Source organism: Microtus pennsylvanicus, chromosome 7 (genome assembly GCF_037038515.1).
Source record: "Microtus pennsylvanicus isolate mMicPen1 chromosome 7, mMicPen1.hap1, whole genome shotgun sequence".
Lineage (NCBI taxonomy): Eukaryota > Metazoa > Chordata > Mammalia > Rodentia > Cricetidae > Microtus > Microtus pennsylvanicus.
In genome coordinates this window covers 22,160,796-22,186,316 of record NC_134585.1, presented here as the reverse complement: position 1 = coordinate 22,186,316, position 25,521 = coordinate 22,160,796, and the positions used below count along the sequence as shown (strand labels likewise).

General features: G+C 48.0%; 1 protein-coding gene across 1 annotated transcript in view; it reads right to left on the bottom strand.

Annotated features, from left to right (window-relative positions):
- Positions 1 to 1,949: 1,949 nt before the first annotated feature.
- Positions 1,950 to 25,521, bottom strand: part of Macroh2a2 (macroH2A.2 histone) — a 35,175-nt gene continuing 11,603 nt past the window's right edge. Inside the window, exons 2-9 of the mRNA XM_075980156.1 lie at positions 18,471 to 18,701; positions 15,344 to 15,450; positions 13,545 to 13,742; positions 12,261 to 12,371; positions 10,618 to 10,717; positions 7,020 to 7,109; positions 4,710 to 4,884; positions 1,950 to 2,696 (exon numbers count right to left, since the gene is read on the bottom strand). Of these exons, the coding sequence (XP_075836271.1) occupies positions 2,531 to 2,696; positions 4,710 to 4,884; positions 7,020 to 7,109; positions 10,618 to 10,717; positions 12,261 to 12,371; positions 13,545 to 13,742; positions 15,344 to 15,450; positions 18,471 to 18,642 (1,119 nt within the window). The 5' untranslated portion in view covers positions 18,643 to 18,701 and the 3' untranslated portion in view covers positions 1,950 to 2,530. The remainder of the gene's footprint in view (positions 2,697 to 4,709; positions 4,885 to 7,019; positions 7,110 to 10,617; positions 10,718 to 12,260; positions 12,372 to 13,544; positions 13,743 to 15,343; positions 15,451 to 18,470; positions 18,702 to 25,521) is intronic.

Genomic DNA, 25,521 nt, shown 5'->3' with positions numbered 1-25,521 from the left:
GTGCAGAGCTCCTGTAGGGCAGACCTGGGCTCCTCTAGCTAGTGTCCTGTCTGTAGTATAGTAAGTAGAGCCCACGGCGTGAGACCAACTAAAGAAAGAGTGTTGGCGTGGGGAGATGGCCTGTACCTTGAGTCCCTCCTCACTTGGGGTGGAGAAGCTCATAGGTCCCACAGGAAGTAGGTTAAGTAGGGGCCTCATTAATAGGGGCCTCATTTTATTCTCCCAAACTTAGTATCTGCACTCTGCTCTCTCTTTCTTCTCCCCCTTCTCTCCCTTTCTTCCTCCCCCCCTCCCCGCAACACTCTCTCCCCCTCTCTCTCCCTCTCCCTCTCTCTTCAGTGTCTACCTTATTCAGATTGGCCTTGAACTCCTGAGCTCAGGTGATGCCCCTGAAACCCTCTTTAATCTTCATGAACTTTATCTCCTTATTTATCTCAATGTAAGTCACAGGTACATTTACAGAGAGACAAAGTTCCCCTCTAGCTAGTCCATCTGTTGCTGAAATCTCTTCCTGGGGTGGGGGTGGAGGCATATAAGCAACATCTATCCGCTTCTCCTAAGGAAGGTCCCAATGACAAACCGAGGCACGATTCTGTCACACTTTACTCTGGGGAACCAGTGAGTTTATTGGGGTTCCTTATATAGTATCGGAAGGGTGTGAGTGCTTCTCCCCACAACAGGCCAAGCCTGGAAAACTTTAACCAGCAGGGATGAGGGCTCCATAGCTATGGGGCAGCATAAGTGGACCACCTTTCTCCTAGCCTTTCCTGGCCTATATGCTCAATCCACTCCTTGGGTCCACGTGCAATTAAGGCAGCGTTGCATACAACAGGTGGTAGGGGATTCACAGGCAAGGGTCTCCTGCCTCCCACCGTTCCACGAGGGGATAAAAACCATCAATAAGGCCAGCTGGGACAGTCCTTTTAAAGGGGGAGCAGCTGATCCTCCCCCCCGCCCCCCGTTGATGGCGGTTGCTTGGCTCTGAGAACAGCCACTCCAACACCATGCTAGCAGGATGAGGTTTATAAGGCTGGAGGTGCTAAGACAGAAGCCTGGCTTGCCACTGCTGTAGGAATCCAGGACGGTGATCCGTGACTCGAGGAAGAGTACTGGATGCTTGATCTTCAGAGACCGGAGGGACAACTGTGGACGATTCCTAGTGATTTCCAGGTTACCCTCACAGGCTGCTGCTGGGGCTGGGAGATAGGGAGCGGGGGTGGGGAGCTATGCTGCTGATTTCCCCGCCAGCTCTTGTCACTTGGGTCCTCACTGGCCATCATGTCTACTACAGAAGGCTAAGGTACACGGACGACTTCTCTATCCAAGTGAGCTCGCCCAGCAGGGAAGAGCTGCTGGTGCATGGCCTAAATTGAGTGCCTCTACCAGAAGAGAACGGGAAGCCACTCCAGTAGATTCAGGCTTGGCTCTCTCCGCTCTGACTCTTCCTGTTTGCTTTTGGCCTTGGCCTCTGCTTACGGGTGGCAGAGTCCTTGCCCAGCCTCCCTGGCACTTCCAGTCCATTTGGGCTGTTGCTAAGGTCTGTTCTGTTCAGTTGCACAGGGTGGGGCTGAGACTTAAGTCTCTCCCCAGGGAATCATGACCCACGGGCAGTTTTGTCCCCAGCTCTGCTGTTGTGGATGCTAGCCAGCAGGCTACCCTCTCTGAAGGCAGGACCGAACACCCACAGAAAGCCCGTCATGATGCAGGCTGACCAGGAGCCTTAGAGAGCATAGTGGGACGCTAGGGTGACAGGCCCTGTGCAGTTTCTTTACAACACTCTTGAAGAATCTGCCCGTGGAGACAGTCAAGAGGAGGAAATATGGCAATAAAGGGATATGTTATAAGAAAGACACTGGATCTTTTATTTTTTTTTCCTTTCATTTTTCTTTTTTCTTTAAAAAACAAAACCGAACAAACAAAAATCCCAAGGCAAAACCCTTTTAGGTGTAGTTACAAATATTTTATGGGTCGGGGAGGGGACCCTATTACAGAAGAGAAAAGCACCCTAGGACGTCTTTCCCGTCTTCTCTCCACTGAGGGAGACAGCCAATACACCCAAGTGGCTGTCATGCCCTCCTGACTTGGAAAAAGGAGGAACCAAACACTTAAGAACTTTGAAAAGACTTGTGTGTGTGTGTGTGTGTGTGTGTGTGTGTGTGTGTGTGTGAGAGAGAGAGAGAGAGAGAGAGAGAGAGAGAGAGAGAGAGAGAGAGAGAGAGAGAAAGTCAATGCTATAAATCTAAACAAGGTCTATTTTTGTTTGTTTTTTTAAAAAAAGTTCTAAAACAACAGGAAGAAAACACATGGAAAAAAACCCTTGGTGGAGACCTGGTTAATTTCGGAAGAGGCCTTTTGTAAAGAGAATATAAAATGCGCTGGGCCCCTTCCCCAGGCAGTCAGGCCCTGTTCCACTGCCTCTGCTCCCCTCTCAGCCGCCCTCCGCTCCCCTGCCACGTCACCCGTCCTCAATCCTTTTAAAAAATAAAACCCCCGCTCTGGAGACGTGACCCTGACTCTCCCCACCGGAGAGCTACTTGGTGTCCAGTTTGGCCATCTCCTGTACGTAGATGCCGATGCTCTCGCTGTCAAACAGCAGAAAGTACACATTCTTCAGCGAGGACGCGCTCGAGTCGTCAAAGTGGGCTGAGATGGCCTTGAGGGTCACCTGGGCGGCCGTCTGTTTGGGAAAGCAGTTTCTATGACCAAACGAAAGAAGAGCCCGTGTCATTTCGGTTCCTGTACCCACTGCTGTAATTCTTTCTTAGCTTGGGGAGAGGGATGTTGGTTTCTTTTTGTTCTTGTTTTGACAGGGTCTCACTAGGTATCCCTGGCTAGCCTGGAACTCACTGTGCAGACCAGGCTGCCCATGAACTCGGAGATCTGCCTGTTTCTGCCTTCCAGAGTGCACGAATTAAAAGGATGTACCACCACACCCTAATAACAGTTTCTTCTCATTCCGGCCCTGGACCCTTGTTTGTATGGTGTGGAACTCACCAAGCACAGGGCCAGTTCACAAGTCACTGGCACAAGTCCAGGGGAGGACACGGGTTGGTGGAGATGTCCCTGCTACATACTTTCAGTCAAGGTCACAGAGCTGGTACGTAAAGGATGTCCCAAATTTGAATCTGTGTCAGCCGGCTCAAGGATAAACTCTATTGATTTCACATTTATAAGACCATGTCTTCAAAAAGCAAACTTTTTTTTTTTCTCCTTCAAACCAGATTATCCGACAAGGGTCTTTCATAATTGCTGGGGCTCAGTTGGTCAATGTTTGTGCCTAACATGCTGGGTTAGGTCCCCCAGTACCACATAAAGCAGGCAGGTGTCTGAAACAAACATGGGGCATGATGCAGGGATGGCTTAGTGGGGAAAGGGCTTGCCACACAAGCATGTGACCTGAGTTTCTCAGAGCAAATACAACGAGGCTGGGCATGGTGATAATGTCTGTAACCCCAAAGACAGGTAGATCCCTGAGACTGGCTGGCCAGTCAGCCTAACCTGATGTGAGAGGCAGAGGCAGGCAGATCTCTGTGAGTTCAAGGCCAGCCTGATCTACACAGTGAGTTCCAGGGCAGTCAAGGTTACATAATGAGACTCCCCCCACCCCCTTTTTTCTTTTTGGTTTTGGTTTTTCAAGACAGGGTTTCTCTGTGTGGTCCTGGCTGTCCTAGAACTTACTCTGTATAGACTAGGCTGACTTCAAACTCAGAGATCTGGAATTAAAGGCATGGGCCACTGACCTCCAGGCCAGACCCTATCTCAAACAAAGAAGCAAAAAAAAAAAAAAAAAAAAATTCCTCAAACCGAAACAACAGCAACAAAAACTCAAGGTGGTGGGGTGTGGTAATACAGTCAGCACTCAGGAGACAGGTAGGCAGATCTCTCTGAGTTTAAGACTAGCCTAATTTACATTGTGAGTTCCAGGCTAGCCAAGAGACATAGTAAGGCCCTTTCTCAAAACAAAAACAAGATGGGTATCTTAGTCATCTGAGAGGAGAAACCTCAGTTGATGAATTTCCCAGATCAGATTGGCCTATGGCCATGTCTGGGAGGAATTGTCTTGATTGATGATTGATATGGAAGGGTCCAGCCCACTGTGGGCAACATGGTTCCTTTGGCAGATGATCTTGGGTTGTATGAAAAGAGCTATCTAAGTAGAAGCCAGGGAGTGAGCCAGCAAGCAGCATTTGCTCAAGGTTTCTTTATCAAACTCTTGCCTTTAGTTCCTGCCTGACTTCGACATGGACTGTGACCGGGAAGTGTAAGGCAAATAAATGCTTTGTGCCCCTAAGTTACTTCAGGATAGAATGTGTTATCACAGCCACAAGAGTGTTAGTTACCTGAGGAATGACACTGGTTTCCATACACACGTACACATATGACACACATGTGTACCCACACGCATACATAAAACTAAAATGCTACCTGCCTTCACCCATGGTGTCTTTCAGTTCTGGGCATTGATATCCACAAGGCAGGAGTGCTGGCCCTAGGCTATGGAGATTTGCCATCCCAGGCCAGGGACTTGTCTCTGTTTGAAAGGTAGGAAATTGGGCTTCTTTCTCTGTTGTCTACCGAACCTGCTGGCTGTGCGGACAGGCCCTGGCTGTGTCTTCTAGAATGGGCTGACCGAATGTGGCCATGTTGGCGGGTAGCCGGTTTGTTGGAACAGAAAGGCTGGGGACATCAACTAAGAAACGGTGTCCTACCTGCCACTGGGGAAAGGCGGGAAGGCGACGGACTTGAGCTTCTTGTCCTCGGCGGCGGACAGGCAGTTTTTGATGGTCTCTTCCAGCTGCTCTTCACATTTGTCGGAGCCCCACTGGGGGATGTGACAGTGGATGACAAATTTGGCTGCAAGTCCACTGGATTGGCTGACGGCAGCTGGGACACAGGAAAGGGTAAGGTAGGAGGTTATTTCCTGAGTCCCACCTTAAAGCTGGGTGACAATCCTGGGCCTCACAGGTAATCCTGTGAAAGTGCGGGTGGCTGGACCCCTCCTTGCCACCGTGAGGAGAGTGTGGCAGGATGCGGAGCTCTGGTCAGAAACCCTAGTCTGGGTGTTGATGAGACAAGTTTATCATAGCTGGTGACCTGTCCCCAGGCCCCGAGTCAGGAACCACCTCAGTGGATCCTAGCGACAGGAACATTATCAGAATCACATCTGGGGCTATGGGAGGTCGAGTAAGGGCCATTCTAAATGTCTGAATCCCAGGGTTCCCTGACATGGCCGAGGGTACTTTGTGACTGCAGTTAAGGATACTGGAGATGGACTGCCAAGGTTGCCATACTGGTTAGTTTTGTTGACTTGCCATGACACCAGGGTTAAAGGTGTGTGCCACAGTGCCTGGCTTTTTTAAAAGTTTTTCAAGACAGTGTTTCTCTGTGTAGCCTGGACTGTCTTGGAACTCACTCTGTAGACCAGGCTGTCCTACAACTCAGAGATTTGCCTGCCTCTGCCACCCAAGTGCTGGGATTAAAAGTGTGCACCACCACCACCTGACAAGGTTTAATTAAAAAATGTTTTTATAGGGATGGGTATTTGCCTGCATGCATGTCTGTGTATTGTATGTATACAGTACCCAATTAGACCAGAAAAGGGCAAATCCCCGGGCCTGGAGTTAAATATGGCTGTGAGCCACCATGTGGGTGCTGGGAACTAAACCTAGGTCTTCTGGAAGAGCAGCCAGTGCATTTAACTGCTGAGTCATCTCTCTAGGCCCTCCTTCCTTTCTTTCTCTTTAAAATATTATTTTATTTTATGTGTAAGGATGTTTTGCCTACATCTGTGTCTGCACTGCCTTTAGAGACCAGAAGATGGCATCAGATCCCCTGGATCTGAAGTTATAGACAGTTGTGAGTTGCCATGTGGGTGCTGGGAATTGAACAATTCCTCTGCAAGAGCAATCAGTGCTCTTAACCACCAAGCCATCTCTCTAGCTCCTTCCTTCCTTCCCTCCCTCCCACCCTTAGAGTTTCTATTGCTGTGAAGAGACAGACACCATGACCACAGCAACTCTTATAAAGAAAACATTTAATTAGCTGGCTTACAGTTTCAGAGATTCAGTCCATTATTATCATGGTGGGACATGACAGCATGCAGGCAGAAATGGTGCTGAAGCTGAGGGTGGAGAAGGAGCTACATCTTGATCTAGCAGGCAACAGAAAGTGGTCTGAGACACTTGAGCATATATGAGATATCAAAGCCCATGTCCACAGTGACACACTTCCTTCAGCAAGGTCATACCTTCTCCAACCAAGTCACGTATCCTAATAGCTACTCCCCATGATTTTATGTGTGTGTGGGGGGTGTTGTAAATTACCACATCCTTTCCCTCTCTCTTTTAAAAGAATTTTTATTCCCCTAAACATGGCCCCTGTTATTGACAGGCCTGGTGAGAACCATGGCTACTGAGGAGTTTGAGGGAAGTCCCTGTAGCCATCAATCATCAGAAGTGACTTTTCTGTCCCCATGCTTGGTTGTGTCCTTCACTCCCAGTTCCTTTGACCATCTTTTCTGAGCCTCTGCCATGCATCTGGGCAGCCTGGTAAGAGATGCACCGCGTGACCCTGGGCTCCTGGCTTGGCTATAAATCTCTTCTTTCAGGGCTACACTGACATCTACAGCACAGTTCATGTGGAGAGGCTCAGCATGGACTGGTCTGGCTTGGAGAACATGCATGGGGCACATGGGCCCCCAGCAGGGTCTGGCAGGGGTAGCTGTGTAAAGGCCTGGACTGTAATTAGGTCCTTTTATCAATTCTAAGAGGTAAACATTTTCCACTCGTTTTAGTATCTTTGAAAAGGTTCACACACAACCATCTGTAATGAGATCTGGTGCCCTCTTCTGGCCTGCAGGGATACATGCAGGCAGAACACTATACAGTGCCTGGCTTTTTAACGTGGGTTTTAGGGATGACATTTTCTGTTGTATGCAGTGACCATGTATGGGTGTGGGAGACTGGAGACTGTAAGGAAGGGGTTGAGTCAGGCTGAGACGTAGCCAGTCTAACACTTACCTTCTGCCACTTCCAAAGGGCCTTGGGATTTGCGAAGCTCCTTTACTGTTTCCAAGAACTCTTTACCCCCTGCCTTTTCCAAGGCTTTACCTACAAAGAACAATGGGGGCTGTGGTGAACGACTTTTCAACAGAGTCATATTGCTGGGCTTGTTAGTATGTTAGGAAAGTCTTAACCAAAGGTGCCATATCCCATTTGTTACCCTGGTTTGCCAGTGGTCACTGGAGGCACCGCGCAAAGGTCAGACTAAAGGATGACAATCCTTGTTAAAGGACACACACACACACACACACACACGTCTCTTTTTTCTTGTGTTGCCCAGCATGGAATCTAAGACACCCCCCCGCAACAACCTGAGCAAATAATCTGCCACTGAACCACGTCCCAGCAAGGCAGAACACCCCAATCCGGAAAATCCCAAATCCAAACCTTTCACATGCCAACCCAACACGGCTCGTGCTAGATTCACAGAATAAACGGGCCATGGTGGCTCACATCTGTGTAAGAATTACACCAATTCTCAACCACTGCCGAGTGTGTAAAGTTGAAGGGGCATCATGAGAGCTGAGTCCTCATGAAAGGAAATCTAAGGAAACACTGGTGTATCATATCACTGGCCATGGACTCTCGTCCAGTTGTCTTTTAGTGCTGGGCACTGAACCCAGCAAACACTCTGCGATAGGGTCATGCCCCTATACAGCAATTCTCAATCTTCCTAACGTTGCGACCCTTTAATATGGTTCCTCATGTCGTGGTGACTCCCCACCATAACATTATTTTCGTGGCTATTTCATAACTGTCATTTTGCTACTGTTATTAATCATAATGTAAGTATCCGTGTTTTCCGATGGTCTCAGGCGACCCCTGTGAAAGGGTCATTCTACCCCCAAAAGGGTCTCTACCCACAGGTTGAGAACTGCCTAAGACCCTATTTTTCGAGCCTGAATATCTTGAAGTCTCCAGATCTACCATTGATTTAAACAGATAAACAGGCAGAAACGTGTTTAGTGATACTGCAGACAACAGAATCCAGACTAGGAGAAAACTGGTTGTGCTTCTCAGCAAATAAACGGCAGAAAGGTATGGGAGTAGGAGAGGCCATGGGTTAAGAGACTAGCTCTCCCCTTTCATTTAGTGTGTGTGTGTGTGTGTGTGTGTGTGTGTGTGTGTGCGCGCGCGCGCGCGCGTGTTTATAAGTCAAAGGACAACTTGGGTGAGTTAGTTCTCTTCTTCTACCATGTGGCTCCCAGGGACCAAATTCGGGTCATTGGGCTTGGTAGTGAATGTCTTTACATTTTAATTTTTGTGCTGCAGACTGACTCTAGGGTTTCGTGCAAATTAAGCACATGTTCTACCACCGAGCTACACTTGAATCCCCTAGCACAAGATTAAAAAGAAAAATAAACAAATCAGGGCCTGGGCTGGACAGGATAACTGGCTTGCATGCTGGTGGTACAGGGTGGGCATGTGACGGCGTGTCTCCTAGTGATGAAGCAACAATAAAGATCTGTCTGTTACAGAGGGGCGTGAGCCGGTCTTTGATCTAGCCCTGTGCCATCTGGTCTTCAGACTGTATCCTCACTTACGGATGAGGAAACTGAGGTTCAGGGAGGTTAGGAAACACACCCGAAGTCACACAGCTAGAACAATCTGTAAGTGCCTGGAGAGAGACCAAGGTGACTCAGAGGTCGTTCTCTTGCCTGTCTGCCTGTCTCTCATCCCATCTCACCTCCTCTGACGGCCATGAGGTCAGCCATAGGGTGTACCAGTGGGGTCCAAACTTGACTTTTTGCTTCCGCAACAGTGCACTTCACCCCACCCTACTTCAAAACAGAGAAGCATCTCTTTTGATGTTTTGGACACAAAGATGCAGAATTATGAGGATGTCTGAAACAGGATCTTGCTTTGTGTGCACAGAAAGGACATCAAGCTAAACAGAGCTGAAGATTCAGCCACTAGGGAGAACCTTGCCACAGCGGAGGAGAGCATTCCCAAAATCAGAGCCTGAGATTCGGCCACTAGGGGGAGCTCTTCCACACTGGGGAGAGCCTTCTTAAGAGGGAAGGCAACGTGAGGGTCTGTGGCATGCACACAGCGGAAGAAACAGGACTGTTTTTGTAGTTCTGTTATTGCCCAGTGCCACCCCACCGACTTTCAAGCATAGCAAGTGGCCTCTGATGCCAGAGACACAGTGAGCCCAGCAGTCTGGGGCCACCACCTCGGGCTGAGCTGCTAGCAATGCCCTGGATCCCAGGGTCGAGGCCTTTTTTCCCCCCCGCCCCGTTTAGCCTTTCAATGGAGTGTTTAAAACAGTTTTGTATTTGAAAATGGGCAACGTGGCAACAAATGAACCGGAGAGTGGCCACGATGTGTGCTGTTGTTTCTCATGCCTTTGACAGTTTGTCAGCCCCCCTTCTCAGCCCCTTTACCTCACTGCTTACAGCTTCCCCCTCAACTCATGGGGTTGGCACAATAAATGCAGCCTTATGATTGCTTAGTCCCCTCCCCCCCTCCTTTGAGACAGGGTTTCTCTGTAACTTTGGAGCCTGTCCTGGAACTCACTTTGTAAACCAGGCTGGCCTTGAATTCACAGAGATCCACCTGCCTCTGCTTTGCTTAGTCCTTTCTACATGCCCTTTATCTTTTTTGGGGGGAGATCATAACCCTTCTGTCTGCTTTCTGAGGGCAGAAATTACAGCGGTGTACCCGCTAGTTCCCATGTCTCTGTCTCTTTCCTCTTCACCCATAGCATTCTCGACATGTGAACTTAAAACGCATGTCAAGTTCAATCCAAAGCTTGTGTAACCATGTTTTGAGCAGCAGCGCTCAGGATGGCCCCGCGTGAAAATGACCTAGGTGCTGTCATCAGTGCAGAATGGAACCCACGCTGTGGCACACTCATACAGTGAACTACCACACAGCCAAGAAAATAAACAAACACAGTCAGTAGCTTGGGTGGATTTTGCAGACGCTAAGTTGCGCTAAGGGAGCCAGGCACGAAGAGTATGTAGGGCCATTTAAACAAAACCCAAACCAAACCAAGCACTTCTGCACTGTTAGAAGACCGCTTTCCTCTAGAGGAAATCAGGATCAGGAGTGGGGCCGGAAGGGTCCACTCACCAATGTGCTGGTTGTATAGGGGTCTTCACCCATGCTTTGAGACAAGGTCTCATGTAGCTTAGGCTAGCCTCAAACTCCCTATGAGGTCAAGGACAATCTTGAATTTCTGCTGCATCTGCCTCTGCCTTCTGAATGCCGCTGCTACACATGTGATACAGAACACTCGGTTCATGGTGTGCTAAGGACTGAGCCCAGAACTCTGTGCACGCTAGGCAAGGACTCGAACCTGCTGAGCTCGGTCATTTAGAGAAAATGTTGTCAAGTTGTACACAAACTGTCTCCATATAGCACCCTAAGAAAAACTTGACAAAATTTGTGTAGATTCCAAGCAAAGCCTGCTTCTCTCTGGTGAGATCATTTTACCCCACACAGAGAGAGAGAGACATTTCCACATGGGATCTCAGACAGAGGATGACACAGTCCATGAGGACTGGACAGTGGGCTATGCCATGACCCCTCCCCAAACCCCGGACCTTACCTATCTCTTCCTTGAGGTCGATTTCGGCTGTGGTTGGGTGGACGATGCCCTCCACCCTCATAGAGCCAATATGGCTGATGTCACTTTGGGTCAGGGATAGCTGCAATAGGAAGAGAAGACAGATCAACTCCCACTGAAAATCATTTTAATTAATTTTTCTCAACTATTCAGGCTGAGGGTCAGCACAGGGGCTCAAATTCCCAGGTACTTGTTTGTTTTTGAGACAGGGCCTTAGGTAGCTGAGGCTGGTCTTGAGCTCAAGTCGATTCTTGCCCCCACCTCCTACTGCTGGGATTGAAGGCCTGAGCTGCCATGCCAGGCATCCGGGTGTTTGCTTTTGGGCAGATCCCTTTGAGTTCGGGAGCTCTTGAGACTAGCAGAGTGCAAATAGCCAGACTCTACTGTCAGGAACAGAAATGGGCTCCCCCTTCCTCTCTCCTTCCCTCATCACTTTTGTGTCTTTCGTTCCTAACCCCGTGGCCTTGGTCTCCATGGACACATCCTCCCAGAGGCTGTGTGTGGGAAGCAGCCTGAGGCCTGTTTTCTTCTCACCCCTGAGAGAGTACAGAACATTTGGGGAGGTCATGCGGGATGGGGCGAGTAGACTCTGGGTTCCCACCTTGCCCTCATCTGTGACAATGCCTCCTCCCCAGTCTTTTTGTGCTATGGATGCACTCAAGGCCTTGTGTATGCCAGGTGAGTGCTCTATCCCAAGCTACACCCTCAGCCCGTGTACCACATCCTTGGGGCTGTCTTGTGTGGTTCTGGCAGAGCAGGGGGAAGAGTGTTTCTCACTGCTTTCCTCGCATGAGTGGGAACTTTCTGACTCTCTAAATACGGTTGGGGGAAAGTTCAGGGCTCTGGAGGGGACATACATCCCACCTCTTTGCATCTCAGTTTTCTTTGCATCAGAAACGAATAAGGAACCTGCTACGTCTCTGCTCCCCAGAGACCTTGTGATCCCCGACTGTCTGGATGGAGATACACTTGTTCGGCTGGCTGAGAACAGGCAGCAACCAGAGAGCCAGCGCGCCGACTCACTGGCCTGTGTGTCTTGTTCCAGCCCCGGCTGACTCGGGAGATAAACTGTCTGCTCAGTGAATTTGTCGCACATAGAGATGAATTATTTTCATGTCTGGCAGGTCGCTGAGATGTTGCTGGAATCCATCCTGTTATGTCTTTATTTTATTTTTTTTCTGCAGCTCAGGAAGGCAGGCAGACTGAATTATTGACAAATAACTCATTCCTAGCACCCAGCATATTCAAGAAACATGTATTGCTATTCTCTCCCTCTGTCAAATGATATTTAATCATGGAAGCTGGGCCTCTTCGATCCTGGCTGGGAGTTAGCAATGGATTTTTCCTCATTGGGTACAGACATAATTGGGGCTTGGGGATTTCCCAGCAGAACCAGGAATGCCATCCTATCGACCAGATTCTCTAGGATGACTTTAGTTGACCTTGGGTTGACCAGCACAAGTTCTCGGCACCAAAAGCCTAGTTTGCTCTAGAAAAGCCTACGTCACTTGGATTTCCCTTTAAAAATGGATAATTCAAGAGCAGGGTAGAAGGGAGGAAGGACGAAGGAGGCATGGCGGCCCATGAACAGTGGGATATACAGAAAGGCTCACTGCAGCTATTACCTTCTGCCCCAGAACGAGGCTCTTGGAAGACAGGATGGTGAAACCGTCCCCCGGTCCATCTTCTGAAGTGGAATTTGATGTTCCTTCCTTATCGCTGTCCTTTGGTTTGGACTGTGGGTAAAAACCAGAGGGAAAGATGAGAAACAGTCTGGAGAGGCCTCTTGGTGACTGCAGGATGGAATTTTGTGGCGGTCATCCACTTGGGTGTGGAGGGAAGTGGTCAGGACGTAAATTCTGGATAATTTGTTTTGCAATGACTGTGGGTATCGTGTGTTCTCTGCTACTGAGCTATACTCCTGGTCCCTCTCTGCCCCCTCCCCATCTCCCATCTCCTACCTTCCCTGTGGTACCACTGGGAGGTGATAGGGCATAGTGGAAGTAAGTCAGGTCGTCTACTGGGTGCCCTGGAAACAGATGCTGGGGCCCTGGTTTCTCCTCTTACAACTTCCTGGCTATCATGCAATGAGCAGTTCTGTTCCTCCATACACCATTGCCAAGATATTCTGTCTGGATCTAGGTCCAGAGTATCAGGGCCAAGTGAATATGAACATGATGCCTGTGACACCACAAGTCAGAGCAAACCTTTCTTCCCCAGAAGTTGAATAGCTCAGCTATTTTGTCATAGCAATAACAACTGACTGATGCAGGCAGGAAGAGGGATCCGAGGAACTGGGCGGTGGTGGTGCACACCTTTAATCCCACGGGACTCTGCATGTCTATGAGGGATATTTTAATTGTCATTAATACTGCCCACTGTGGGCAGCACCACTCCCTAGCAGGGATCCTGGACTGCATCAAATAGAAAAAGGGAGCTGAGTATTCATTTATGGTTTCTGTTGCCTGTCTGTGGATGTGGACTAGCGGCTTCAAACTCCTGCATAGCCCCGGCTGTCCTGGAACTCCCTCTGACCAGGCTGTCTTTGAACTCAGAGATCCACCTGCCTCTGCCTCTCCAGTGCTGGGATTAAAGGTGTGTGCCACTGTGTCCAGCTCCAAACTCCTGCCACCTTGACTCATCCCACCCCTTAATGGATTATATCTTGAACTATCAGCCGGAATAAACTTCTCCATAAAGTTGCTTTGGTGGGGGTATTTTATCTCAGCAGTGGGAAAGGGAACTAAGACAGACACTAATCTTGCACAGGAAGGATGGGTTCCCAGGATGTCACCACTGCTCAAAGACCCCACCTCCTAATCTCATCCCTTAGGGGTTAGATTTCCATGGAGAAGCAGCGTACCTACGGTAGTGGTAATACCTGGCAGCTGAATTACTCCGTGACTCACCTTCTTGGACGTCCGTGGCTTGGCGGCCTTGGATTTCTTACCCCCCTTCTTGCCCGACGCGGCCTTCCTTCCTCTTTTCTCTGGGGGTGGGGAGAGGATCGTTTCTGACTTTCCTTTGGTCCCTCGTTTTTTAGCCAGCAGTTCAGGGTGAATCCTTGGCAGGACACCCCCACTGGCGATGGTCACTCCTTTCAACAGCTGAGAGAGAGGTGCAAAGGGCTGGTCAGGTCTGTGCTGGCTAATGGGGGTCTCAGCACTGGCCAGACAAGACTTGAGACTGGCTTCTGCTTAGCTAATAAAGCCAATTACCACGCAGCTACGGCTTTCTCGTCCTGCACGTACAAAGCGTTTCTCAGTAGGTCTCAGGTGGTCTGCGGTGTTACACAGAAAGCAAACAAGGCAAAATGAAAGGTTCAGAGAAGCTGAAACTGGGACAATGCCCAGGTCTCTGGAATCTCAGATGGCAACCCTTGTGGAAGATTAGTTATAGATGGGTTACATCCGGGAATGTTTGTTTAACGGTGCAAAGACGTATTGTGTTCATTATGCTTTATTTGTTTAGCTCTGTGAAGCTGTGTTCCTTTGCCTGTCTAAAATGCTAGAGTGGTCTAATAAAGAGCTGAATGGCCAATAGCCAGGCAGCAGAAGGATAGGTAGGGCTGACAGGTAGAGAGTATAAATAGAAGGAGAAAAAGAGAGAGGATCAAGAAAAGGAGAAGGAGAGGAGGCTATCAGGGGCCAGCTACCCAGCTATACAGCAAGTCACAGAATAAGATCTGGAATAATCAACCAATGATTATATGTTCTGCAGATTTTAAACCAGAGGGTGGTGTGAACCCACAGCTTATCTCTGAACCACTAGTCACCCATATGTGACCAGAGCACCGGCACTTTGAGAGTCTAGAAATGTCTACAGCAAACAGGCAGTTGCTACAGCACTACTGATTCGAACAACAAGGGCTTGTGGAGGGCTGGAGAGATGGCTCAGTGGTTAAGAGCATTGCCTGCTCTTCCAAAGGTCCTGAGTTCAATTCCCAGCAACCACATGGTGGCTCACAACTATCTGTAATAAGGTCTGGTGCCCTCTTCTGGCCTGCAGGCATACACACACAGACCATTGTATACATAACAAATAAATAAATATTTTTAAAAAAAAAGGGCTTGTGGATTTTCAGGAGCATGACTTTTTTTTTTTCATTTTTCTAGCGATCGATTTTTACTACATTTTTTTGGGGGGGAGGGAATGTTCCATGTATGATGGATTGGCAACTCTGATATTCTTTAGTTTGAGAAGAATGAACTCAGAATATAAATAAAAATTCTCATGCTATTTACCCACCTGCTTGCCTACTGTTGAGGAGGAAGGCATTCACTTGACAGTGAAGGCAATCAGTTCTAATACATAAATAAGGAGTCTCCCGCTCAGATCCCAATGAAAATCCACAGGGATGGAGTCAAGAAATGGCCAGGTATAGTACATTGTATCAACAACTTGTATTTAATGATGAGACAAGGTCTTGAAAGCACAGCAGAGTCTGTTTGAGAGTGGATTTCATCTTGACTATGAATGCACAGCCATCAAGAGTTGTTCTTCTTTACCTCGTTCTGGAGTGTGTGTGTGTGTGTGTGTGTGAGTGTGTGTGTGTGTGTGTGTGTGTGTGTGTGTGTGTGTGTGTACACACGAGGGCACAGGCGAGGCTAGGAACTATCACAGGAATGACTGAAGGCTGACTGGGTCTACCCAGGAACGTACCTGGCAACACACGCCCCACCCAGCTGAGCCGAGGGCGCAGCCCTACCTGGTTGAGCTCCTCATCGTTGGCGACGGCCAGCAGGATGTGTCTGGGGGCTATCCTGGCCTTCTTGTTGTCCCTCGCAGCATTGCCAGCCAACTCTAGGATTTCCGCTGAAATTACAAGGGGAACTTAAATTTTTTTTTTAATTTTTTTTTTTGAGAGAGGGTGTCTCTGTGTAGCCTTGGCCATTCTAGAACTAGCTCTTGTAGACTATGCTGGCCTCGAACTCACAGAGATCTGCCTGCCTCTGCCTCCTGGGTGCTGGGATTAAAGGTGTGTGCCATCATGCCTGATTTTCTGTCTCATTTTGCAACTTTTCTTTCTTTGTCACCTTTATCATTATAGTATCACTGTTACTGTAATGATTTGTTTTATTTTTAATTAGAGTTTTATTAGACTTTCTCTTCAGTTGTGGAGAGATGATTTGTTTGCTTTAAAAAGTGTTTCTGAGGGGCTGGCAAGATGGCTCAGAAGTTAGGAGCCCTGGCTGCTTTTCCAGAGGACCTGCATTCAGTTCCTAGAATCCCTGTCAGGTAGGGTGGCTCACAATCTCCTATAACTCCAGGATCTAGCACCCTCTTCTGGCCTCCCTGTGGGATACACTCATATATGCGATATAGTCACAGATGCATACATGAATAAAAACAGAAAACCCAATCGTTTTTTTTTTAAGTATGAATAAGTTTTGTGTGCCTGTTTACAAATCCCAGCCCTTGGGATTGCAGAAGGAGCCCAAATTCCAGGTCAGCCTGGGTTACACAGTGAGACTCAAACAAACAAACAAACAAACAAACAAACAGAGAAAACGAAAAATGAAAGAGTGAATTGTAATGATAAAGCTATTTACTAGAAATCTGGGGCAAGTGGGCCATCACATCTCACTGACAAGGGAAGGGCGCATGCATTTGCACAAATGTTCTGTGTGGAGGTGTGCAGACGAGCCTCTGTGGTTTGAAGGATTCTGCTAGCATAACGTCATAAATACTCAGGCCTGCAACGAACAGGGGGTTCCTCACGTGCCTTCACAATCAATCTAATGTCAAACAGAGCAGCCCACAAAGTTGCCAGCATCCAAAACAATCGACGGCAACAGTGGAAACTTGGTGCAAGTACGCCATATCTGCCAGGCAGAGGTGAGTAACAAAACCATTAGAATAAAGCAAACGCCAGAGTTAAATATTTATATGGCATTTCCAGGATGGGAAGCACTAACGAGCTGCATATTCTTCTCATGCCTTTCCCGGAATATTCAGCAATGGCTAGCAAGTTTACTCACAGTTCACTGACACAGTGACCGTAGTGAGTGTGTGTGTGCGCACGCACGCATGCATGCACGTGTGTGGAGGCCAGAGGCTGACATCAGGATCATCCTCATTTTATTTTATTTTTTTTTGTTGTTTTTTTTGTTTTTCGAGACAGGGTTTCTCTGTGGCTTTGGAGCCTGTCCTGGAACTAGCTCTGTAGACCAGGCTGGTCTCGAACTCACAGAGATCCGATTTTATTTTATTTTATTTATTTCTTTTACACCATATGCTTTGAGAGTATCTCACTAAAATGAGAGCTTGCTATTTTGGCTAGACTGACTGGCCAGTGAGCCTTGGGGTTCTGCCTGCCTCTCTTCCTCCCAGTGCTGGGGTGACAAGCCATGCATGGATTTTGCACAGGTATTGGGATACTAACTCAGATCCTTACGCTTGCAAAGTGTGAGCCATTTATCTCTTCAGCCCCATTATGTCATTTGCTGAATTAAAGATTGGGGCAGTGTAGTGTAAGAAGTATGAACACACTCATTGGGCAGAGGGGAGAGATATTTTGAAATTAATGCTGTATTAGATTATCTGGTATGAGACTTCAGGTGACACTCGGCTTTCTTTTTTTTTAATTTTTATATTTTATTTTTTAAATTTATTTATTATGTATTATGTATACATATATACCTGCAGGCCAGAAGAGGGCACAAGATCTCATTACAGATGGCTGTGAGCCACCATGTGGTTGCCGGGAATTGAACTCAGGACCTCTGGAAGAACAGCTCTTAACTGCTGAGCCATCTCTCCAGTCCCATATATATTTCTTAAAAAGCAACTGTGCCATTGTTAAATTTTGTTTAGGTTTAATACAAGGACAACGTAAATGTCAAGTGGGATTAAGTAAGAAGTGCATCAATCATGTCACCTGCCAGATGGAGCGGCACGCACCTGTGACGCCAGCACTGAGGAATCTGAGGCAGGAGAATTGAATGGAATGTGAAGCCAGATTGGTGAGTTAGTGAAGTACAGGCCAGCCTGAGCAAGAGAGACCCTGGTTCAAAACCGAAGCCTCTCTTCTTAGGGCTGGGGACATGGCTCAATGGGTCCAGCACTCACTACACAAACATGGTGATCTGAGATTGTGTTCTTGTGTGTGTGTGTGTGTGTGTGCAGGGTCAAAGGTCAGTCTCAAATGTCATTCCTCAGGAGATAGCCACCTCATTTTGGGGACAGGTTCTCTCACTGGGACCTGGAGCTTACTGACTGGCAAGGCTGGCTAGCCAGCAAGCCCCAAGGATACACCTGTTTACACCTCTCCAGTGCCAGGATTTCAAGTGTGCGGCACTGTGCCAGTTTTTACATAAGTTCTGGGAACAAACTCAGGTACTCATGAATGTATGGCAAGCAGTTACCAACAGAGCCATCTCCCCAGCTCTTCTACTTTAAATATACCAAACCAACCAACCAAAAACCAACCAACCAAACAAGCAACCCTTGCCCTCCAGGATCTAACGAGCAAACTGTTGCAAAGTGAAGAGCCCCCTCTCCCTCCCTTTCCCAGAATCCTCTCTGCACTTTTCTTTGGGAGCTTAGATAGTCACCTATAGCATTTGCTAATGTAAGCCACACTTTGCTTGGCAGGTATAGAAGAGCAGCTTAAATGTGGGCTCTCTGTCCTATATGGACCGACTTTCCAAAGCCCTGTCTCCTTCCCCAAAGCCTTCAGAAGTTGACCTCGGCCAAGCAGACCAGAAAAAGTCCCATCATCACCCTCAGTATCTTTGAGCCAGGCATTGGGTGATCCACAGCATCCTACCCAAATGTGAAGGTCCCCACAGGATGGGGACCTGAGTGTGAGGCCCCCTACAGGCTGGAATTACCTGCCAGGTACTCAATGACGGCGGCCATGTAGACAGGAGCACCAACGCTGATCCGGTACTTGAACGTCCCTTTTTTCAGGTAACGCATCAACCGACCTACTGGAAAGATGACACCGGCCCTGGCTGACCGGGACAGCTTGGACATTTTCTTCTTCCCACTCCGGCCTGACATCTTGCCTCAGTTTCCCTCTCAGCTTGCTGACACAGTGGCTTCCTGGCACTTTCACAATCCTAGAAAGGAAAGAAGGCAGGGATTGAGGGTGGCTGGGAACATCGGGAGCATATCAGTGGGACCTTAGGACACATTGTGGCATGTCACCCTGGCTTCCAGCAGAACAAGCTGAAGGCATGAGTTGGACAGGGCCTCTGAAGGGCATCTGCAGTCCCCACACAAGCATCCCTCCCCACAGGGCAGCCCTGAGCTGCAGAGGCCAAACGAAGCTGTCGTCAGAGGCAGAAGTCAGGCTCCTTTGCCCAGTCGTGCAGGGCTGTGGGCAAGATGTCATTTCCTTGTCCCCAGAACCTGTGGAGGTTGCTCAGAATAAAAAAGGGATTTTGCAGGCACGATTAAGTTCTTCTTATTAAATGCAGATGCTCAAATATTCAAGATTGGCTGTGAATTCCTCATTCTATTGCCTCCACCTCCTAAATGTGGAGACGACAGGAGGTTAGTGGGGAAGGAGAACGGGTTTAAGAAATGGGAGGGGGGATGACCGACAGCAACGGAGCAAATATGATCACAACCCATCCTATACATGTGTGAGATTGTCAAAAACATTTTAAAGACTTATGGAGTTAGGCCTTTGTTTTGTAGAACAGGTCTTACCATGAAGTCTAGGCTGACCTAGAACTCACTAAGTAGCTCAGGCTGGCCTTGAGGTAATCCTCCTGCCTTAGCTTTCCAAATGCTAGGATTACAGGTGTGATCCACTACACCTACACAATGTATCAGTGGTTAAGAGCACTTGGCTGCTCTCTCTCCTAGGACCTAGGTTCCATTTCCAGCTGTTAGGGTAGCAAACAGCTGTATGTAATTCCAATTCCAGAGGATCCAACATCCTCTTCTAGCCTCTGTGGGTACTGTGTATGCACATGATCCCATGATACACAGACATACATGTGAGTAATACACTCCATAGATATCACAGGCTGGCCTGGGGTTTTCTATAGAGTCCAAGCTAACCTCAAACTCACGATCTTCCTGCTTCTGCCTCCCCATGGCTTGGATGATAGGCACGTGCCGTAACGCTCAACTCAAGCATCGTTCTTAGCACACGTCACCCCTGAAGTGAATGAAGTGGGTTGGGGGTGATATATTACGTTAATTCACCTGCATTATCTTTAAATGTTTATGTGTCAGTACTGCTTTCCTGTTTTCTGTGTCATTTTGCCACCAAAAGATGTCGCTATTCCTCAGTGGAATGCAAGCATTAATGGCCCTAGGCTCTTATCTCTGAAGGTAGGCCACAGGGACAGGACGATGTCGCGTGTTGAAAATGTCCATGACTTCTGTGTTCGTGCTGTCTGAAGCTGCTGCCCTCACACCTGTCTTTTGAATGCCCTCTGTCCCCGGGGAAGCCAGAACTGCAGACAGGAAGTCCCAACATCAAACGAGTTGAGGAGGAGGGGTCAGGAGCGGGGAAATGCAGGGAGCACCCGCTATCACTAGCACTGTCCTAGGAGCTGAGGGACTCTCAGCAATGTCAAATGTCCCTGTCATCTCACTGAGCAAGTGTTAAGTCAGCGGGTGGTGCTCAAACGCCCGTGTGCCTCGCAGTGGAGAGGAAAGAGCCCCGAGGGAGAGCAGGAGGCTTTGTGTATCCCTGGGCCATCAGCTCCAGCCGCTGGGGCTTCTTTGTCCAGCAGGGAAGGTGTCTCGCGAGCTTTAGCGTCTTTCTTTCACACCTTCTAAGTTTTGTAAAATACACCTTCAAATTGTTTTTGCTCAAGAAGCTTAACCTCTAGATGAGGTCAGTTCTAAAGGGTTCGGAGAGGTTGATGGTAGAGGTGCATACATGTACTGCCAGCTCACTGGAGAGAAAGCAGGAGGATTAGGAATTTAAGCCCAGCTTCATTCATGTGTGTGTGTGCGTGCGTGTGTGCCTGTGTGTATGTATATATGTATAGATGTATACATACACACACATATAAATATTATGGAATTCAAAGTTGGTCTGGGCTCCATGAGACCCTGTCTCAATAAAATAAAATAAAATAAAAACAAAAAACCAGCCCTCCACACAACAAACACACAAACCACTAAACAGAACTAAACCCCTCCAATCAGTTCAGGGTCAGTTCAGGTTTACAAAGATGCACAGTGAGCCCACTAAGCCAATTACACGCTTTTTAGTCACTGTTACAGGAACCCCCCCGCCCTGCCCCCAAGAGTTAGTAAATGTGGTTGCCAAGGAAACCACCTGAAAGGCCCACCACAGGGTAAACATATCCTGTGGATATGTTGAATGCCAAACAGACAGGAACACCCCCTCCCTCACACACAAAACACACCACACACACACACACACACACACACACACACACACACCTATTTCTAACACAAACCAGGACAGTTAGGCTTGCGAAATAACGCTACCCCGGAACTCCCCAGGATGAATTAAGACAAGTCAGACCCTGCCCGAAAATTACCTAAAATTAGAAATTAGGACGGTAATAGCAGCGAGTGACTTTAGGGGTGCTTAAAATACTCACGAAGACAAATTAGCTGGGTAAGGAAAATCAAGGTGAGATGGCCCAGGGACACTGGCTGTGGGTTTCTAAAGGCTCTAAATGCAAGACTTCCTTCTGCAGCTTCAGGCTTCCTGTTGCTGACAGCCTGGCCCAGAACTGGGGAAGCAGGGCCAGGTGAGGTCTATCTGGGAAATGACCACTTCATGGGTGGTGGCATCACACGCCTTTAATCCCAGTACTTAGGGAGATAGAGGAAGGTGGATCTCTGTGAGTTCGAGGCCAGCCTGGCCTTCAAGCAGCCAGGTGCTCACCTGCAGGGTCCCTGGAATTTTCTAGGGCTAAGACACCCTGCCCATTGCTAGAACCCATGGGTGAAGTGAGGAGGGCTGCTTGGGAGCTGAAAGGGTCCCAAGTCCACCAGGAAAGGAAGCCTCTCACCTCCCTACCACTGGAGAGCCTCTAAACCCTGGGACCACCTAGGTGTATCTGTTCTCTGTTTGTACTCTACAGAGAAATCACCCTAGATTCCTCCTTCCCCAGGTTTCTTTACTCCACTCTGTCTTGGAAGAGGGAGGAGTTCAAAGTTTGAATGAGTTTTGTATCCACAGCTTGTGAACTTGAGTCTGGGGTGGGTCTACTGTATACAGCAGCTGTTCTCACCCTGTAGGTTGTGACTGCCCCCCCAAAAGACCACTGGAAAAACACAGATATTCACAGTATGACTCCTAGCAGTAGCAACGTTAGTTATGACATAGCAATGAAAATAATGTTATGGTTGGGGAATCAACACAAGACAAAGACTACATTAAAGGATCGCAGCTTTAGGAGGGTTGAGAATCTCTGGTCTAGGAAGAAAGACTCCCTCAGTGGGAGGGTCCAAGCCCATCTGAGTACTAGTTAATGTTTACCCTTGTTTACCGCCTGCTCTGCTCGCAGTTTGGCTCCCATCAGGCAGAGCTCATGGATGACAATCTATGCTGTTTATTTACAAGTTTGAGAGGAAAACACTGGCTGGCTGGAGCTCACTGTGCGATGATATGGACCTCCCAGGGTCCCCCCGGGGGTCCCATATCCCAGGCTGCACATGGCATCTCTTAACGGACTTCAAGAAAGCCCTGACCTGCAGTTCATCTAGTTGGTCCGCAGCTGAAGGACCCGAGGTGTATGATCTCATTACAATGGCCCGTTGACCAGGCTAGCTCTAAGTGTACTCATAAGGAACCAGGAAATACCTCCTCAGACGCTTGAAGATCATCACTGGGGCATGCTGGGAAGGGGAGCTGGGAGTCTGCTGTTCTAGAGTCTGGTCTGGGGCCCAGAAGGGCAATTAGATTTTGTAGACAATTAAGGACAGATAATAATTTGCAGCCCTCCCCCGAATACAGGCGATAGACTCTCGCTGGCGTGGTCCACTAATTGCCATATTTCAGGGACTTTACGGCGAACCTTTGTTTTTGAGACTTTTTTGTGATGTCTAGAACTGGCATTTGTGGTACAATCTGTGTCATCAGGGCATCAATGAGACATGGTCTTACGGGTTGTTATTGAGCAGGAAACCATACAGATATTGTGGAATGTCCCTGTCTGTAAAGGAACCATAGTAAAGGTAGTAACTACGCCAAGAACTCGCTCTGGGGCTGGGGCTCTCAGTGAGCTTCCCCCTCCCTCACTGCAGCATTCTGGGAAAGCAGGGGAGTGTTTGATCTCTGTGGGGCCCAATCACTACCAGCTCATGATGGCTGGGGTTTTCAGACTCTCTCTCTCTCCTCTCGCTCTTTCTCTGTCTCTCTCTTCCCTTCTCTTTTGTGTGTAAGGGTGTGCAACTGTGTGTAACTGTGTACAAGCGTGTGTGTTATGTGCATGTGGAGAGCAAAGGTCAACACTGCTCATCTTCCTTCATTACTCTCCACCGCATTTTTTGAGACAGGGTCTCTCACTGAACCTGGAGCTCACTGATAAAGTCAGACTAGCTGGTGGATGAGCCCCAGGGGTCTGCCTGTCTCCGCTTCCCCAGTGCTGGGATTATCAGCATATACCACTATGCCTGGCTTTTCAAGTGCTAGAGTCGTAACTCAGGTCCTTATGCTTGGGCAGCAAGGATACTACTGATAGAGTCCTTAATGTCTTCCTTCTGATGACGCTTGATTGTGGCCAAGTGGGGTTCTTGATGGTTGCTGTAAACCAGAGGTTCTCAACCTGTGGGTCTCGACCCCCACAGGGCTTGCATATCAGATTTCCCACATATCAGACATTTACATTATGAATGATAATAGTAGCAAAATTACAGTTATGAAGTAGCGATGAAATAATTTTATGATTGGGGAATCACCACAACGTGAGGAACTGTATTAAAGGGTCACAACATTAGGATGGTTAGGAACCACTGCTGCAAATAAAACTGCCAGACGAAAGTCAACACATAAAGCAAACGAGGCTGACCGTGTCCAGTCCCATTCCACCTCTCGAGCGCTTGTGCAGCACCCAACAGCTGCACGTGTCTCATCGGTCACTCACTGTGGCTAGGGCACACAGGCTGATTCAACCACTCAATAAATAGATCCATCAGGCATTTCTCCTGCAATAGTGGCCTCACTGGGACCTCTGGAAGTTATGGAAGTCTTGGATTTCTGTGTCTGTCTCATTGCCTACCGGCTTAAACACGTATAGACATGCCTTGTCTGTTTTTTTGTTTGTTTGTTTGTTTTTTTGACTTGACAGAGGTATGACAGCTAGACAGATGCATTTGGTAGGAATCATACCTTCAACTTGGCATTTTAATCTTACAGGCAAGCGATGACGCAGTTGGATGTTTGCTTGTGTTGCTGGACTGTAGCGTACTACAGTTCCCAGCTTGCCCTGTGGTCACAGGGGAGGAGGAAGCAGCACTGTTCTGATTCCATGCTGCTGAAATGGCGTTCTGGAGAGTGTAGGTGAATTCAAGGACTTTCATATCTTCAGCTTATTATAGAGCTACTGGAACATAAGCCATCTGTAAGATGACAAACACCTACTTGGGCTATCTTCAACTTACTGTAGGGCCATAGGAGCATATCCCATCTGTAAGATGACGAACACCTGTAGTTATGTCTTGTTCAGTGTGCTAAGGCTAGAAGCCAGGGTTCCAGATGTGCTAAGTGAGCACCAGCCCACTGAACAGCACCCCAGCTCCACGGCTTTGTTATATGTGGGTTTCTGTTTTAAAGACACCTTATTTAATACACAAACTATGGCATTAACGTTGCCCTCACTGTCTGCAGTACTGTAACTTGGACCTCAATAAACCTTGTGTAATCAGTGTGGAGAATCCTCAAAAAAAAAAAAAAAAGAAAAGAAAAAGAAAAAAAGAAAAAAAAAAACCTCACCAAGGAGCAACAAACAAGAATCATTCCAGAAAACAACAGCCAATGAAAGTGAAGACTGTGGATCTGAGTTCCAATGGATACATCTCTAACTACAGTTCCTGCACCTGGCAGGTGGTGGTGCACACCTTTAATCCCAGCACTCCCAGTCAGAGGCAGGCGGATCTCTGTGAGTTCAAGACCAGCCCGGTCTACACATCGAATTCCAGGCTACACACAGATAAACCCTGTCTCAAAAACCAAAACCAACCAACCAACCAACCAAACGATTCCTGCATCTAAGGCTAAGGGATTATTGTGGAGGAGGGGGTGGAAGGAGTGTGGGAGTCAGAGGATCAGGGAGTGTGTCTCCTATAAACATTATGCCTGTGAAGTCTCATCAGCATGACTAACTAACATGACCTAAACAAGGACAACACCAACAGACATCCCAAAACAGAAGGGGAAAGCTCACGAGGCCTCAACCCTACAAAAAAAAAACCACAGGCAACTCAGGGATGGTTAGAGCAGAAGAAATGGGGCTCCCCAGGGGAGAGTCCAACAATTGGTTATCCAATACTAAATGGTCGGCCCTGAAAACATACACATAAGAGACATTATATAGACTGAGTCTTTATGCAGTTAGGAATATGCATGCAGACACATACATATATCCACAATAGTTAAAGAAAATGAGGCCATGAATTTGGAAGAGAACAAGGTGAGGAGTAATTGGAAGGGTTGGGAGGGAGGAAAGGGAAGGGTGGAAATGACATAATTATATTATAATCGCATAAAATAAAAAAAACTAAGCAGGGTAGAGTTGGCACACATCTTTAGTCCCAGCACTCGGAAGGCAGAGACGAATGGCTCTCTGTGAGTTCGTGGCTAGTCTGATCTACAGACCAAGTTTCAGTACAGCCAGGGCTATGCAGTGAAGCCATGTCTCGAAAAAACAATCAATCAACCAACCAACCAACAAACAAATAAATAAAAATAATCTCACTCTTTTCACATGAAGT